At 43.0% G+C, this 18,383-nt stretch overlaps 1 protein-coding gene across 1 annotated transcript in view; it reads right to left on the bottom strand.

Moving 5' to 3' along the window:
• The window catches only part of Slco5a1 (solute carrier organic anion transporter family member 5A1), a 122,722-nt gene that overhangs the window by 56,280 nt on the left and 48,059 nt on the right, over positions 1 to 18,383 (bottom strand). The window contains exon 4 of the mRNA XM_048358677.1: positions 6,749 to 6,966. Coding sequence (XP_048214634.1) covers positions 6,749 to 6,966 — 218 coding nt within the window. The remainder of the gene's footprint in view (positions 1 to 6,748; positions 6,967 to 18,383) is intronic.

Raw genomic sequence — 18,383 nt, forward strand, 5'->3', positions numbered from 1 at the left:
CACAATAGTTTTCCTGACCTTCAAATCTTAGTTTCTTGGCTCCCAAAGCAAGAAGTTCTCTCAAATTCCGTATCTGCACCATAGAAATGTTCTAATCTCTTCATGGAAAACAAACTTTCTCTTAATTATAGTGTAGAGCAATGATTCTTAAGAGTGTAGTTCCTGTTGGCTGGGAATATGGCCTAGTGGTAGAGTGCTTGCCCCGTGTACGTGAAGCCCTGGGTTCGATTCCTCAGCACCACGTATGTGGAAAAAGCCAGACATGGCACTGTGGCTCAAGTGGCAGAGTGCTAGCCTTGAGCAAAAAGAAGCCAGGGACAGTGCTCAGGCCCTCAGTCCAAGCGCTAGGACTGGCAAAAAACAAAACAAACAAATAAACAAAAGAGTATGGCCACTGAAACCAGCATCATCTGGAAGTTTGTTTAAAATGCAAACTCTCAGCTCCATGAAGTGAGTGAGTGTTGCCTATAATCCCGTCTACGCAGAAGGTCAGGACTGCAGTTCAGCCTCAGCCCAGGCAAAGACATTGGTGAGACACCCTCTCCACCAATGGCTGGGCTGCGACGTGTAAATAGGAGGCTCACGGCTCAAGGGGGCCCAGGCCTAACTTCAAAAACAAATTCAAAGAATAAGGTAAAAATGGTTGAGTGGTGGTGCAGAGCTCAACTTCCTGAGTGCCAACCTCAATATCACAAAAACCTGCTAATTCTCAGGTGCCAGTTCAGATCCCCTAAATCCAATGCTTTAAACTAGGCCCCGCAATATGGGTGTTAGGATGTGGCTTAGTGATGCTGATACACCCTGAAGTTGAGTACCAACTTCTAAAGAAATGGGAACTTATAGAAAACCCACTCAGGCCGGGTACCCGTGTAGCACATGCTTGTAATCCCAGCTACTCAGGAGGCTGAGATCTGAGGGTGGCAGTTCAAAGCCAGCCAGGGCAGGAAAGTCTGTGAGACAGTTATCTCCGATTAACCACCAGAATACCAAAAGTAGAACTGTGGCTCAAGTGCAGTTCTGGCCTTCAGCACGAAGAGCCCAAGGACAGTGTCCAGGCCCAGCGTTCAGCCACAGGATGGGCAAAAAGAAAGAAGAAAGAAGGGAGAGAGGGAGGGAGGGAGGGAAGGGAGGGAGGGAAGGAGGAAGGGAGGGAGGGAGGAGGGAGGGAGGAGGGAGGGAGGAGGGAGGGAGGGAGGGAAGGAGGGAAGGAGGGAAGGAGGGAGAAGGAGGGAAGGAGGGAAGGAGGGAGAAGGAGGGAAGGAGGGAAGGAGAAAAGCAAGAAGGCAAGAAAGAAGAGAGGGAGGGAGGAAGGGAGGGAGGGAGGGAGGGAGGCAGGCCCACCCACTCAGCAGTGACCTTTGGGCACCTATAGGAGCTTCAATACAGGGTGCAAACATGGTCGTCTAGTGCAATGCAGCAAAGGCATTAATTATACAAGGGAGTTAACATAATGCAACCCAGGCTCATAATTTTGGGTGGTCCTACTTTCTAAGGGAAACATTGGTCCTAGCATGACCCCTATTCTGAAGATTCTCAGGGGACTGTAACTCAAAATTTACTCGTTCCGTTTCTCCTCTCTCTACTAGCTCCTGTCCCTGCTACCATCTTTGGCGCCTCCCTCCCCAGGATGCACCTATCAGATCTGACGTCTGGCACACCCTTTCTCACTGGGTCAAGCGTAAATCAATCAGTACAATAGTCAGCCCTCCATTATCCACAAGTTCTGCATTGGCAGACTCAACCACGCACAGATCCAAAACAATGGGATGAAAAGACTGGTCGTGCTGGTTTAAGCTGGAAATCTCAGCTACTAGGAAGTGAAGGTAATTGGACCTCGGTTCAAGGACATTTCGGACAAAGTTAGCCCCCAAACCAACTAGGAATGATGACACGGGTGCCCTTGTTCAAGATGCTTTGTACACATAGCCTGGCTTACAGAATTGTAAAACTCTTTGTGTAACCACTTAATAAAAAAAATTAAAGTAAAATAAAAGCTAAAGGGGCTATGGTGTGGCTCAAGTCATAGAGCACCTTGCCTGGCAAGCACAAAGCCTGAATTCATTCTGGAGAATGGACATTGGTATGTGCAAATTCTGTGACTTTATAGTATGGGGCATTTTGTTTGTTGTTCAGTTCGGGGGTTTGAACTGGGAGCCTTTTGATTACTAAGCAGGTGCTTTATGGCTAAGCTATACCCCAGCTACTATGCCATTTTATATAAAGGACTTGCATGAAGGCATGGAGCCAATCCCCTACAGATACCAAAGGACAACTGTACATTGCAGGTTAGTGATGGATGCTGGAGAGAAAAATAAATAAAGGAGAGGAGAGGTTAAAAAAAACAGTGTTGGGGGGGGAAGTTGGAGGGTTTTTCTTTTTTCTCTTTTATTCTAATTTCTTGCTGTTGCTAATTTGTCTTACGTTTTGTTTTGTGATGGAGTCGCACTACATACGTAGTCCAAGCTGTCCCTCAGTGTACCTACCCTCTAAGTTCTGAGGGTAAGCCATGGCTCGTTCATTTCCAGGCCTCAGCCTAGAATATGGAACCTTTTGCAGGAATGAATTCCTACCATATTCAGTGGTGCTAACATTATCTTTTTTTGTTTGTTTTTTTGCCATTCCTGGGCCTTGGACTCAGGGCCTGAGCACTGTCCCGACTTCTTTTTGCTCAAGGCTAGCACTTTGCCACTTGAGCCACAGCGCCACTTCTGGCCATTCTGTAGATACATGGTGCTGGGGAATTGAACCCAGGGCTTCATGTATACGAGGCAAGCACTCTTGCCACTAGACCATATTCCCAGCCCCTAACATTATCTTTTAATGAAAAAAAAAAAAAACTTTCAGAGATTTCTTTAAACTCAATTGATCACCTCAAAGTAGTTAGGCTATTTAGTGAAGATTGTCAATATGCTGTGCTCAAAATACAAGTCTAGCAGAGAAAAATAATCACATGCTTTCTGATAGATTAATAATGATAAGCAATTAAGTTTAAAAGATTAAAAGTGGATAGACATTTTAATAATTAATATCCACCAAAAGTTTGCTGTATAGAAAGATGTCTGATTAAATTTGTAAGGTAAAATCAGTTATAGCAAGGCATACTTTTAATTCCCTCCCTCGAAAAGTAGAGGTGGAAGGCCAGCCTGGGCTACACAGCCAGACCTCCTGTTTCAGAAACAGTAATCGTAATAATAAATCCATGCACTAATGGTTCATGCCCGTAATACTAGCAACTCAGGAGGCTGAGATCTGAGGATCGTGGTTTGAAGTCAGCCTGTGCAGGGAAGTCCATGAGACTCATATCTTCAATTAGCCACTAAAAAGTCCAGAAGTTGAGCTGTGGCTCCAGTGGTATAGCACTAGCCTTGAACCAAAAGCACAGGGACAGTGCTCAGACCCTAAGTTCAAGACCTAGGATCAGCACGCGCGCGCGCACACACACACACACACACTCAAAAAGCTTTAAAACACCAGACCTCAGACCATAAGAAAATCAATCTACTTAAATATTTTAAGCGTTTATTTTTACTGGTAAGATTTTTATGGAATCGATGTTAATCTCTTTATGGAAAGGTAATACAAATACACTGAGAATGTGACTTTCCCCTTTGTGGTGTTTTAAAACAGCCTTGTCCCTGCATAATTTATAAGAAGAATGTGGAAACACTGAGTCAGATTTTCCAAGTGTCTGTCACTAAATGCATTATCAAGCAGCGGAAAGTACAGTGAAACTTCACGCAGCAATCTCAGCTAACATCTTCTAGCCAGGTGCGGTGGTCCATACCCCCGGGGCCAGCTCCTTGGGAGCCTGAAGCAGGAAGAACACTTGGGCCGCAGGGCTAGGATCGGTTTGAGCAACAGATCACCTCCTATCTCATAACCAAACAAACACCGAAGACTCAGTCGGGGTAGTCCAAAGCAGTGTCCTTTCAAGGACTGTCATGTGCAGCCTTAGCTATCTCTCTACCTCCTCTTTGAAAAAAAAAAAAAAGCTAATATCAGTGTCAGTATTTTACATATCAAATAAGATAAGAAAAAGCCCTATCCCCAAAACTAGGGGAAAAAAGGACGTAGGATCTCAAACTCAAATCTAACTCAGGATGAAATCAGGAAGTCCTTAGGAATCTCGGCATCATAAAATAAACCCTATCAATGGTGGAATAATACCAAGGGATATCATCTGTCCTTTCTTAAAAAATTAGTCCATCACCTCCTTCTAGAAGCTAGGCACTAAGTATTCTAAAGAAACCAATGTGTAGAGTAAATAGGAATTAATTTCGAATATCCTAATTAAACATTATCCCCAATATGATTAGTATTGTTTGGAAGATTTTTAGTGTAATCTCATAAAATAACATTTCTCTTTCACAATAAAAAGTTCCAGTTTTGATCCAATTAAGAATTCAGGGGGCTGGGGATATGGCCTAGTGGCAAGAGTGCTTGTCTCGTATACATGAGGCCCTGGGTTCGATTCCCCAGCACCACAAATACAGAAAACGGCCAGAAGTGGCACTGTGGCTCAAGTGGCAGAGTGCTAGCCTTGAGCAAAAAGAAGCCAGGGACAGTGCTCAGGCCCTGAGTTCAAGGCCCAGGACTGGCCAAAAAAAAAAATGTATTGCTGGGAATATGGCCTAGTGGCAAGAATGCTTGCCTCGAATACATGAAGCCCTGGGTTCGATACCCCAGCACCACATATATAGAAAATGGCCAGAAGTGGCACTGTGGCTCAGGTGGCAGAGTGCTAGCCTTGAGCAAAAAGAAGCCAGGGACAGTGCTCAAGCCCTGAGTCCAAGGCCCAGGACTGGCAAAAAAAAAAAAATTACATTTATGGGGGCTGGGAATATGGCCTAGTGCTTGCCTCCTACACATGAAGCTCTTGGTTCGATTCCCCAGCACCACATATATGGAAAACAGCCAGAAGGGGCGCTGTGGTTCAGATGGCAGAATGCTAGCCTTGAGCGGGAAGAAGCCAGGGAAGAAGCCAGGGAAGGTGCTCAGGCTCTGAGTCCCAGGACTGGCCAAAAAAAAAAAAAAAAAAGAATTCAGGGGCTGGGAATGTGGCTTAGTGGTAGAGTGCTTGGCTAGCATGCAGGAAGCCCTGGGTTCGATTCCTCAGCACCACATACACAGAAAAGGCCAGAAGTGGTGCTGTGGCTCAAGTGGCAGAGTGCTAGCCTTGAGCAAAAGAAGCTCAGGGACAGTGCCCCCGCCCTGAGTTCAAGCCCCAGGACTGGCAAAAAAAAACAAAAACCCAAAACTAATAAACAGCATATTTAAATGTAGTTTCCCCCAGAATGTGGCTCTGAGACAAGGATTCGAGATCAATTAATTTACTGAAATGATTTGGAAAGATTTAGAATAGGTTGAAATTCTAATTCTCAATGAAGTCTTTTTTTCAACTAGACCAATCTAACCATGATTCTTTTCAGTGTATAGGGATAAGCCTGAATAAATTAGTAACAATTCTAAGCCTCAAAGTTTCCTCTTGCGTCTTATAGTTAACAGGGAAGAAATAAAGGAAAGAAAGAAAAAAGAGAGAGAGAGAGGAAGGAAGGAAGGAGAAAGAGAGAGAAAAAGAAAGAGAAGGAGAGAGAGAAGGAGGGAAAGAGAAAGAAAGAGAGAAAGAGAGAGGGGGAAGAGGGAGTGAGGGAAGGAGAAAAGAGAGGAAGATTATAATGTGCCTGGATAAAGCTTATGTATCTTGACTAATATAAGCAATTAAGTTTGTTATGCTCTATAATTTATGCAAAATTGATTCTGAAGTGGGAGTCAGTGGCTCACCCCTCTAATCCTAGCTACTCAGGAAGCTGAGATGTGAGGACCCCCGTTTCAGGCAGCCAGGCAGGAACATCGGTGAAGCTTTCCAATCAACCGTCAACCACTAAGGAGCTGGAAGTGGATCAAGCTGTGTCTCAAGTGGTAGTGTCAACCTTTAGCACAAAAGCTGAGGTACAGTGCCCAGACCCTGAGTTCCAGTACCAGGACGGACACACATACACACACACACACACACACACACACACACACACACACACACACACACACCCTCCCCCCCATCACGGAGGACCAGAAATGATACACCTAAATATCTTTACCTTTATGCTCTAAATCGGTGCTTCACAAACTATGTAGGGAAAGGAAAAGGACCTTTGCTTTTTCTATTACCAACCTATCATCAAATGGTACTTCTGCAAAATATAAAGTGAATTTTTAGAATATTTGTTATTCTTTACTTTTTGTCAGTCATGGGGCTTAAAACTGGGGCCTGGGCGCTGTCCCTGAGCTATTTTGCTCAAGGCTAGCACTCTACCACTTGAGCCACTCCACCACTTCCGGTTTTCTAGTGGTTCAATGGAGGTAAGAGTTTCACTGGGCTTTCCTGCTCAGGCTGACTGAACCATGATGCTCAGATCTCAGCCTCCTGAGTAGCTAGGGTCATGTTTTGAAGACATGCAAACTATAAGCCTATTTCCATTACTATTGGATTCAACAAACTTTCATTAATATTAGATTCAATAGAAACGGTCTTGTCAAGTTTCACTCCTAGTCTCAATGTTTATCTAGTCCGCTAACAGACTGTTATGGCTAGCATGGGCTTAGAACCACACATTCTCCTCTTTAGGAGTGCTGGGGAATGGAACTCGGTTGTGCTCTACCACACAGCTACCATCGCAGCCTCCTTCCTCACACTTGGAGGAACACCAATCAAAAACACCATGCACGTACGGATTCAAGATTTATACTTTACCTCTGACATTCTTTCCAAATCCCATAGAAGACACTTTTTTGTCCACTTGTTCACTGGCGTTTGATTTCTCCTTCATAACATCATCCTCACTAACAATGTCAACAGAAAATTTTTTTTTCTTCTTTTTCTTGTGTCGAGGTGGAAGCTTTTTTGGAAAAGTAAACATTGGGAATATCACAAGAAACATTGCAATGGCACAAAGGAGGAATCCGCTCCACCTAAAAAATTGGGAAATACGAAGAGCATTTACAGCTTTCATTTTCTGACTGAGAACAAATTAGCAAAGTAGAAGATTGTGGTAATATAATTCTTCAAAGAAATACTTTTACCTTCATCAACTGTAAAGCAATAAAAAAGAAGAGAAAAAAATGGGCAGACTGAGAAAATAAAGGTATTTTTCCCTTTCTGTGGTATGGTTAGAAAATCCACTCAGCAATTATACTGTTACCATCACAGATAATATAATCAGCAGCCTGATTAGAATTTCACTCAAGTATTTTTCTATAGCTACCTGTTAGTTCTGCTAACATCAGCTGGCCATTACATAATGTGGATTTTATAGGAAGCTTAGAAAAATAATGAATACTTGATAGCATTCTATGTGAACCAATATAGACACATTTTCTTAGAAGCATTCAGATTTAATGTCACGTATATTTTGTTTGTTTGTTTTGGTGATAGCAATTGAACCAGGGTCTTGTACATGCAAACCCAGTACTCTGATACTAAGTTATACCCCATCCCAGGCCAAATTTATTTTAACCTAAATTGATGGGATGATAGGCATATAGCTCAGGGGTAGAGTACTTGCTTAGCATGCACAAGACCCTGAGTCGAATCCCTGCCAGTGTAAAACTAGTGGGGAAGGGTAGAAAAAGAAGATAAAGGAAGGGAAAGGGAAAGGAGGGAAGGAGAAAAGGGAAGAGAGAAGGACAAAGAAATTACATTACTGGTGGTATTTAAACATTTTTGAATATTTGGCTCTTCCTAGTTGGTCCTCACAATATTTAACTATGTATGAGGGTTACCAAAAGAGTTGTTCTTAGGGGGGAGGGTGGGAAATGAGGGAGGAGGTAACAAATTGTACAAGAAATGCATGCACTGCCTTACGTATGAAACTGTAACCCCTCTGTACATCACTTTGACAATAAATAATTATTTTTTTAAAAGAGTTGTTCTTGCTTTCAAAAACTTAGCACATAGGTACTAACAAGCCCAAAATACAAGAAACATTCTCCACAAAGTTCAAAGATAAAATTGTGTGCTAGAGCATGGTATAGATTATGAATACTGTAAAAGTCCAAAAAAGGGAAATCAATGTCTCAGAAAAGTTCTTAGAATCTGAGCTGTGTATACTCCGACACTGAGTGTAGAACCAGAGCTATGTAAACTCAGAGATCTCATGAAGATTAATTACAGAGACTAGAACCTAAGTTCTATTAGGAGCATGTGTTAAGGCCTGGAGCTGCAGACCTACACAATTCCACATGAGGAAATTTCCTGAGCAAGCAGAGGTCCATGATCCTGTCTAAAAGTGTGGCCACTTCTACCTCTGCCTTGAAGGATTCCAAGTTAATAAACGCCCCACCTCGGGCCTCTGTGGCAACCTGTTCCTATTATTAATCTCCAGCTTGTGGGCAGCAGTCTAGCATTAATGATGAATTCAGCCCAGGAAGAACATAAATCAACTACAAAGAAACAACTCATTTTAAATGTCTTTCTGTTAAAAATACTGTTATCAGTCTGACGAAGGTCATAGTTCAGCTGGAAAAAGAAAAGATTCCTAGAAACATTCAGTAATCATCCAATGTGGTAATGTCAACAAGCCAAATATAGGTCAAGTAAAAGGGTTACCATAATAAGAAAAGGGCCTTATTTGGGGTGATTGCTCAGGGCAAACTGCTAGCAATTCCAATCATTCAGAACATTATTACCAACCTAGTGTCTGGCACAGGCTAGATAATTCAAAACTGCTGCTGAATAAAGTGAGAGAGTGGATATGTTAAAAGCAGGGGTTGTGTCTGCAGGCAACATAGCTAGGATAATATCTGTCTAGATTCTTCAGTACTTGGCTGCTTCAAGGCCCTGGACACCCAGTGTATCACCCCACCTCCATTTACCATTCTGGAAAATCTCTCCGCTGGACCTATGTCAGAGTTTCCTAAAACCCAACATCCTCTCCCAGAATGGAGGGGATGCTGCATGAGCTGGGCTTTCTCACACACAAGCTCGCCTGTATCCTGTCCTTACCACTTGCTAACTACAAGATCGTGGGGAAACTGTTATGCCCTTCCACGTTGACCTTTCCCATCCAAAAGAAAGGGGAAGAAGTCATTTGTGAAGTCCTAAAATTAATTAAAATTAAGTTAACTTAATTCATCAACTTAGGCACGAAATGCCTGCTATTAAATCATTGATTATGTAATGGTAATTAGCTTCAATTAATTGCTTTTGAGTAATCTGCTCTCCGCCTTGCTGCTCACCCTACCCACTGCCCCTGGTCTAAAATTTTATGCAAATTTTAACAATAAAGTGAGAGGACATCACAGAAGAAGGGGACAAGTTATTGCAAACACATAACAATACTATCAAAGGTTAGAGTCGTTTCAGAGCAGAGCAAAGCAAGCCCACATTCCCCAATACTGTAGTGCTAAAACCACGGGCAGTGGATATGGTCATGATGGACACTGAGAATATCACTGAAGATGACAGTGATAAAAGCTGAGTGGGACAGGAAAGTATATTGTATGATGAAAAAAAAATCACCATGGCAATAGCTAAAGTTGAAAGGCCAGAGTATCCAAATTCCTTTTGTAAGTCATTCAGGCCACTCAGGGCTGATAGAAACAAAGAGTTCTATTTCTTAACCTAGCGTTCTCTGAGGTGAAGCCTTTGGGAAAGTAATTCACTTCCCACAAGTTCACTTACCTCCAAAATGGGGATACTGTAGGTGGTTTCTACAAGGCTTAAATAGAAGGTTTATAATACTCTTAATATAATGAACAACACATACTAAGAACCTAATCCACATGAACATTGCTCCTTTCCTGCTCTTTCTTTCCTTCGCCCCCTTTTTCCTTTCTTTCCTCCTTCCTTCTTTCCTTTCTTCCCTCCATTTTTCCCTTTCTTCCCTCCATTTTTCCCTTTCTTCCCTCCATTTTTCCCTTTCTTCCCTCCATTTTTCCCTTTCTTCCCTCCCTCTTTCAGCATCTAGTTAATGTGTTGTATCAAACAACCATGCCTTTATTTAAGGTGGTTGTTACAAACAAGACTCTTAAATAATCAAAACGCAAATTCATTTTATGTAATTTTATTTTTACTAGACAGGTCTGTACAGAGGGGTTACTATTTCATAAGTTGGGTAAAGATTACATTTCTCTTTTTTTGGACACTATAACCTCTTCCTTCACTTCAAATTCTTTTTTTTTCTTCTTCTTTTTTCTTTTTTATTTATTAAACAAAAATTTTTTTGACAAGGTGTTGTGCAAAATGGGAAATAGTTACATAGTGGGGCAATATGTACATTTCTTGTGTTATCTTACACCGTGTTTTTCTTTCCCTTCCCAAGGTCAGATAGACATATATACAATACAGAGTGTACCAAAAACATATACAGTAGCCACGTGGCTTATGCCAAATAAAATTCACCTAGGGCTTTAAATGTAATGTCTACAATAGACAATATGTCGACAATAGTCTTATATGAACGTACATACATAGCTTTTGAGCTATTGTATTCCACTGAGAGGTCAATTTTTGACCTTTATATGTTGAGTAGTTGTTTGGTTTTAGTTACATAATGTTGGGTCGCTGACCCAATCCTGTGGGAAATACCATTTGACAAGAGGTTTTTGGTTTCACAGACCTGGTCTCTACTGTCTCTCCCTGTCACCCCATCTTAACAGTCATATATCAGGGAGATCATGCCCCTTTGTTTTCTGTGTTCTAGGCTTGTCTCACTCAACATTATTTGTTCAAGTTCTGACCATTTCCCTGCGAATAACAATTATTTCACCATTCTTAATCGCTATGTAGTATTCCATTGTGTATAGGTACCATATTTTTTGGATCCATTCATCTGTGGAGGGGCATTTGGGTTGTTTCCATATTTTGGCTATTGTGAATTGTGCAGTGATAAACATGGAAGTGTAAATGTCTTTTTGATATCTTGGGACCTACTGTTCAGGATAGATGCCTAGGAGTGGTATGGCTGGGTCATAGGGTAGCTCTATGTTGAGCTTTTTGAGAAACCTCCATACTGTTCTCCAAAGTGGTTGTACTAATTTGCACTCCCACCAACAATGGAGAAGGGCTCCTCTCTCCCCGCACCCCCTCCAGCATTTGTTGTTGCCTGAGTTCAGAGTTTAGGCCATTCTAACTGGAGTGAGGTGGTATCTCAGGGTTGTTTTTATTTGCATTTCCTTTACTGCCAGGGATGTTGAACATTTCCTCATATGTTTCTTTGCCATTTTTATCTCTTTTCTTGTGAAGTCTCTCTTTAGCTCCTTTGCCCATTTCCTACTTGGTTTACTGGGCTTGGAGGGGCTTAGTTTTTTTAGTTCTCTGTAGATGACAGATATTAGGCCTTTGTCTGTTGCTGGGCTGATAAAGATCTTCTCCCATATGGTTGGCTCTCTTTCTAGTTTGGTGGCTATGTCCTTAACTGTGCAGAAACTTTTTAATTTGTAGTAGTCCCATTTGTCGAGTCTCTCCCATATTTGTTGTGCCCCTGGGACTCTATTCAGGAAGTTCCTTCCTGTGCCTATAAGTTCTAGCGTCTTTCCTACTCTGTCCTTCAGTAGTTTCAAGGATTCAGGTCTGATATTGAGGTCCTTGATCCATTTTGAGTTGATCTTGGTGCATGGTAATAGGCTTGGGTCTACTTTGAGTTTTCTGCATATGGCTGCCCAGTTCTCCCAGCACCAGTAGTTGTATGTCTTTAGCTCCTTTGTCGAATATCAGCTGACTGTAAGAGTGCAGTTTTATTTCTGGATCTTCAATTCTAATCCATTGGTCTTCAGGTCTGTTTTTATACCAATGCCAGGTTGTTTTTGTTGTGATGGCTCTATAGTAGAGCTTGAAGTCTGGTATTGTGATACCTCCTGCACTGCTTTTTTTGCCTAGAATTGCTTTGTCTATTCTGGGTCTTTTGCTGTTCCATATGAATTTATGGGTTGCTTTCTCTATTTCAGTGAAGAATGTAGCTGGGATTTTGATGGGGATTGCATTGAATTTATATAACAATTTGGGCAATATGGCCATTTTCACTATATTGATTCTGCCTACCCATGAGCATGGGGGGTCTTTCCATCTCCTTGTGTCTTCTTTGATTTCCCTTATTAGATTTTTATAATTCTCATTAAACAGGTCCATCACATCCTTGCTTAGGTGGATCCTTAGGTACTTTATTTCTTTCTTGGGGGGCTACTGTAAATGGAATTGTTTCCATAATTTCCTTTTCTGCTTGTATATTGCTGGTGTACAGAAAAGCTGCTGACTTTTGTGGGTTGATTTTGTATCCTGCTACTTTGCCAAAATGGTTTATTAGGTGTAGGAGTTTGGGGACTGAGTTTTTTGGGTCCTTCAGATATAAGATCATGTCGTCTGCAAATAGGGATAGCTTGATTTCTTCCTTGCCGATGTGGATCCCTTTGATGTCCTCCTCTTGCCTTATTGCTATGGCTAGAGATTCCAGCACTATATTGAAAAGAAGTGGGGAGAGTGGGCATCCTTGTCTTGTTCCTGACTTTAGGGGGAATGATTTAAGTTTCTCTCCATTTAATATGATGTTAGCAGTTGGTCTGTTGTATATGGCTTTTATTGTTTTGAGGAATGTTCCATCTATTCCTGTTCTCTCCAGAGCTTTTAATAAGTATGGATGTTGTATTTTGTCAAAGGCTTTTTGGGCATCGACTGAGATAACAATGTAATTCTTAATTTTAGATCTGTTTATGTGGTGAATTACGTTGATTGATTTACAGATGTTGAACCATCCTTGTGACTGTGGGATGAAGCCTACTTGATCATGATGTATTATTTTCTTGATCAGTTTCTGGATCCTGTTAGCTAATATTTTATTGAGGAGCTTTGCGTCTGTGTTCATTAGTGATATTGGTCTGTAGTTCTCTTTTTTTGTTGGGTCTTTGCCTGGTTTGGGAATGAGTATGATATTAGCTTCATAGAATGAGTTTGGGATTTCTCCCTCTGTTTCTATTTCGCAGAAGAGTTTGAGGAGTATTGGTATTAGCTCCTCACTAAAGGTTTTATAGAATTCGTTGGTGAATCCATCTGGGCCTGGGCTTTTCTTTGTTGGGAGGTTCTTGATTACCCCCTGTATCTCGCTGTAAGTTATTGGTTTATTTAGTTGATTTATTTCTTCTTGGTTCAGTTTGGGCAGTTTATACTTCTCTAAGAATTGATCTATTTCTGTAAAATTATTGTTTTTTAGTGAGTAGAGGTTCTGGAAATAGTTCCTTATGATTGTTTGAATATCCTGTGTACTTGTTATTTTTCTGGTGGAGTCCCTGATTTTACGTATATGAGTCTCTTCTCTTCTTTTTTTTGTAAGTCTTGTGAGGGGTCTGTCAATTTTATTTATTTTCTCAAAGAACCAGCTTTTCGTCTTATTTATTTGTTGAATGGTCTTTCTATTTTCAATCAGATTTATCTCTTCTTTAATCTTTGTGATCTCTCGCCTCCTAGTCATTTTAGATTCGATCATTTCTTGTTTCTCCAGTTGTTTTAGTTTCATCGTGAGGTTATTCACCTGCTCTGCTTCCATTCTTTTAATGTGAGTGCTGAGGGCAATGATCTTGCCCCTCAGTACTGCCTTAGCTGTGTCCCATAGGTTTCTTTGTGATGTATTTTCATTGTCATTGTGGCTTATGAATTTGTTAATTTCATCTTTAATTTGGTCTGTGGCCCAAGTGTTGGACAGCAGTGTGGGGTTTAGCCTCCAAGAATGTGTATAGACTCTGTGGTAACCGTTGTTATTGAGGGTTGCCTTTAATCCACTGTGGTCAGATAAAATACATGGAATGACGTCAATACTTTTGTATTTGCTGAGGTTCTTTGTGTGGGCTATGACATGGTCTATTTTGGAGTATGATCCATGGGCTGCTGAGAAGAAGGTGTATTGGATCTCTGTAGGGTGGAAGATTCTGTATAGATCTGTCAGATCCATTTGGGATATGGTGTTACTTAGGTCCTCAGCTCCCCTGCTGATCCTCTGGGTGTTGGATCTGTCTCTTGGAGAGAGTGGGATATTAAAGTCACCCACTATGATTGTGTTTGGGTTTATCTTGTTCTGTAGTTCTGTGAGAATTTGCTTGACATATGTAGGGCCTCTTGTTCGGTGAGTATACATTTATCACCGTGATGTCTTGATTTTGGATTTTTCCTTGTATTAAAATGTAGTGACCTTCTTTGTCTTTTTGAGTTGATTTTAATGAGAAGTCCAGCTTGTCTGAGATCAGGATGGCTACTCCTGCCGTTTTGGTAGGTGCATTTGCTTGGAAGATCTTGCTCCATCCTTTCATTTGGAGCCTGTTTTTATCCCTTGCTGTAAGGTGGGTCTCTTGTGGACAACAGATGGCAACTTTATGTTTGTGGATCCATTCTGCCAGTCTGCTCCTGTTTATTGGAGAGTTTATACCATTTATATTCAAAGAGATCAAGGATAAGAGTGTTTTTTCTCCTTCCATTTTCTTGTTGGGCTGTTTTTCCTCTTTTTTTTTCTTGTCTTTAGTGAGCTGCTCTCTCTGTTGGGCTTTGGCTATTGTAGTTTCTTTCTGTTTCTGTCTGTGTGCCCTGTATGGTATGTTGGGTGGGAGTCCCCTCTTAGAATTCGCTGTAGGGCTGGTTTTTTATTCACATACTTCTTTAGATCCTCTTTGCTATGGAAAGATCTGATTTTCCCTTCGAATATGAACTCCAGCTTCGCTGTATATTTTATTTTAGGTTGGCAATTGTTGGCTTGTAGGACCTGGATGGTGTTCTTCCATTCTCTTTGCGCGTGGTAGGTTTGTGTGGAGAGGTCTGCTGTTATTCAGATCCTCTTCCCATTGTAATAAATTTCTTTCTTTGCTTTGGCTGCATTCAAAATTTGCTCTTTATTCTTGAGATCTGAAGTCTTGAATATTATGTGCTTTGGCATGGCTTTTTGAGGATCTGGTCTGCCAGGTGTCCTATAGGCTTTGGTTACCTGGATGGGGTCCCTTGTGAGATTGGGGAAGTTTTCTGCAATCACTTTATTGAGAATATTTTGAAGCCCTCTGCTCTGGTATTTGGCTCCTTCTTCTATTCCAATTATGCGCAGATTATATCTCTTGTCTTTGTCCACTAGCTCCTGGATTAGTCTGCCCTGGAGCTTTACTGTTTCTTGGAGTGCGGTAATCTTCTGGTTCTTATCGGCTGCATCATCGTCCAAGAGAGAAATTCTGGTTTCCATATGGTCAATTCTTTGTGCTGTGGATTCAAGTGCTGAGTTTATGGATGTCAGAGAGCTATTTATGGTTGCCAGATCAGCTCTGATTGTGGAAATTTCTTCCTTTAACGAGTTGTATTTTAAATCTATTTTTTCATGCATTTCACTTCTCAGGATGTGAAGATCTTCTTTGATGGAGGTTTGCACTGTATCCATTTTTGCTTCCATTTCTTTCTTGGCTTCCTGGATGTCCTTCGAGACTTCCACTCTAAACTCCTGGAATTGTTTTCTGATTCCGTTTCTGAGGCTTTCCATCATTTCTGCTATCATAGCCTCAGTTGTTTTTTTATTCTCCATCTTCTCTTCACTTGTGCTGCTTTTTGGAGCTGGCGAGTTGGCTTGCCCTTTGATGAACTGTGTTATATTTCTTTGTGATTTGCACATCTGGAGATCTGTGGGTCACTTCCCTGGTTTGGCTTTGTGCTGGTTCCCGCTGGTCCGTCAGTGGGAGACTTGTTTGTGTCCTGGCTCTGGATTTGAGTTTGGCTGCTGAACCTTACTGCCCAATGGGTGAGCGTGACCGTCTTGGTCATTGCTGGGGTGGTCATCCTCACTGCACTTGGGGGTGGGTAGGTTCTGTGTCTTTCTCTGCGGGACTGTGTCCTGCCGCTGTGTTGTGCTGACCCTAGCGTGCCCCTGGTGGGGGTTTGTGGGTCGCTGATTCAGTGTGGCGTGGAGGCTTTTCTCTTCTTCGGTTCTTTTTTCCACTGGGGACCTTGGTCAGAGGAGCTCACCTCTCAGATTGAGAATTGCCGCTGAGAGGCGGCTCGCCCCCCTGTGCGGAGTGCGCCTACCGCGGGCGCTGCCGCTGGGGTCCCTGCCCGGCTGTGTGGCGCGTGCCTATCAGAGCAGGCGCTGCCGTTGAGGGGTCCCTGCCCGCCTGTGTGGTGGGTGTTCCAGCTTGCCTGCTGTGCGCTCCCGCAGGGGTTGGGCAGACGATCCTCCTGCTGGAGGACTAGCACCCTGGCCCACGCTGGCCCTCTGGGGGGCACGTGCGTGTGCACTCTAGTGCTTCCTTTGGGGGCATGTTGACCGAGCTGTTGGAGAGTGCTTGTGCCCTCTCACGAGTTTGCTGTGGGGGGTGGTATGGGTGGGCCCCAGGTAGGGTCAAGTGTCCGGGCGCGGGTTGGTGCCCACAGACTCTGCGCCTCTGCTGCGAGGGGGGCGTGTGTTCGGGCCCAGGTGTCCCTGCTGGTCTGGTATTATACACCCGCGAGTCTGTGGTTGTTGTTCAAAAAGACCACGAGGCCCAGGCGCCTCAGGTGGGGCTTCCAATGCCTACCGGTCCCCGGGCCCCTGCTGGGGAGATGGCGGGGCCGGTGCAGCCGGGTTCTGGCTCCTCTGCTGGGGGTTGGGGGGGGGATGCCTTGGTGCGGCTCCTTTGTTCCCTCAGGGTAGGGAGGGAGCTCTAGCTTCTTTGTAGGTTTGGGTCTCTGCTAGTGCTGGTCTCCTGTTGGGGGGGGGGGGTGGGAGGATAATGGGGAACTTACTGGTCCTGGATTGTGTGTGTGTCCCGCACTGCTGTGGGCTTTTCGGGGCTGGGTGCCGGGGTGTGGCAATGGGTCGTTTGGTGGTGGCGGTCCCAGCACTCCCCGTCTGCGCCGCCCTGTTCCCAGCCGCTCGGTCCCACGCCGCCGTCTGTCTGGTTGGTCTGCGCTCCGTCTGGGGTCCGTGGAACTCCTGGCGTGACTTTTCAGCTGTTGTTCTCTGGTGGCTGAAGGTCTGTGGCCCCGCTTGCCGGCGCTGGGTCCCCTTCTCCAGCCTGGCCCTGCTCAGGGCAGGGTCGGCGGGTGGGGGGAGGGTACCCCGGAGATTTTCCGGCTCCATGTAGGTTATAGACTCTTCTTTTGTTTTTTGTTTCCTGTGTTTCTCTGTTGCTTGTGGTTGTTGGGTTTGCTGGGTTCTTGATGGGGTGTTGGGTGCTGGAGGTCCCAGCTCGCTATTGAGTTGGAGCGCGTTGGGGTACCTCCTTACTGTGGCGGCGCCATCTTCCCTCTCTCAAATTCATTTTTAAATAGACCCCTGTTATACAATTTTATGTTGATAATCTTTATCATTTATAGAACTAATAGCAAGGAGCCAGGGGCTCACACCTGTAATCCTAGCTACTCAGAAGGCTGAGATCTGAAGATTGTGGTTCAAAGCCAGCCCGGGCAAGAAAGTCTCATGAGACTCTTATCTCCAATTAACTGCTAGAAAACTGGAAGTGGTGCTGTGGCTCAAAGTGGTAAAGCACTAACCTTGAGCTAAAGAGCTCAGGGACAGTAAGTGCCCAGGCCCTGAGTTCAAGCCCCACAACCAACAGGAAAAAGAAAAAAAGAACTAATCGTGGACTATAAAAATGGATACAATTAATTGAACACCTGGAAAGCAAGTGCTGGAACCACTTAGGACTCTCCACAAATGAACGCAGTAATTCCTTACCACAATCCAATGAAGTAGGTATTGTGACTCCCTCATCTGTATTACAAAATAATGAAGGCACAAAGAAGTAATCTTTCCAAAGCCCTCAATGCTATTTCACAGTGTGAAATGGGAACATATAGCTTTAGAGTCTACACTCCAAATCGTTCCACTGGGTTACCAGTTGGATTACTCTCTGTCTACTAGAGAAGTTTTGTTAGCACAAAGCACTCATAGAACTAAAGCTTCTAGTCCCTTGCTTGGCCCTCAATTGTGTTTCCTCATCTTATTTTCATTCTCACTGTTCCATTATTACCACTACATCCTTGGGACATTTCAACAGGACACAGAATATACATTAGACATTCCTAAGTACATTTTAATCATCTAATTTTCATTTTTACTTATTTTTATTGTTATTATAAAGATATAATGTACAAAGTGATTACAGTTGCATAAGTCAGGTAAAGAGTACATTTCATTTTGGACAATGTGTCACCCCTTTCCTCTCTCTTTCCCAGTTCATCTAGTTTTCTAATAATAATTTTTAAAAAAACTATCCCTACTCTGATTTATTTCAGAATTGCAAAGAAAACAGCTAAATTTTCACTGTCAACAATATAAAACCCTTGTGTTTACTTCCCATCACTGTCAGGGTAACTCCTCTTCATATGATTAAAAAATCCTACCAAGCCAAACTCATCTGTATCTTAGTGCTTCCAGTTCCAATGAGGACTACTAGGAGAA

This window comes from Perognathus longimembris, chromosome 12, assembly GCF_023159225.1.
Source record: "Perognathus longimembris pacificus isolate PPM17 chromosome 12, ASM2315922v1, whole genome shotgun sequence".
NCBI lineage: Eukaryota > Metazoa > Chordata > Mammalia > Rodentia > Heteromyidae > Perognathus > Perognathus longimembris.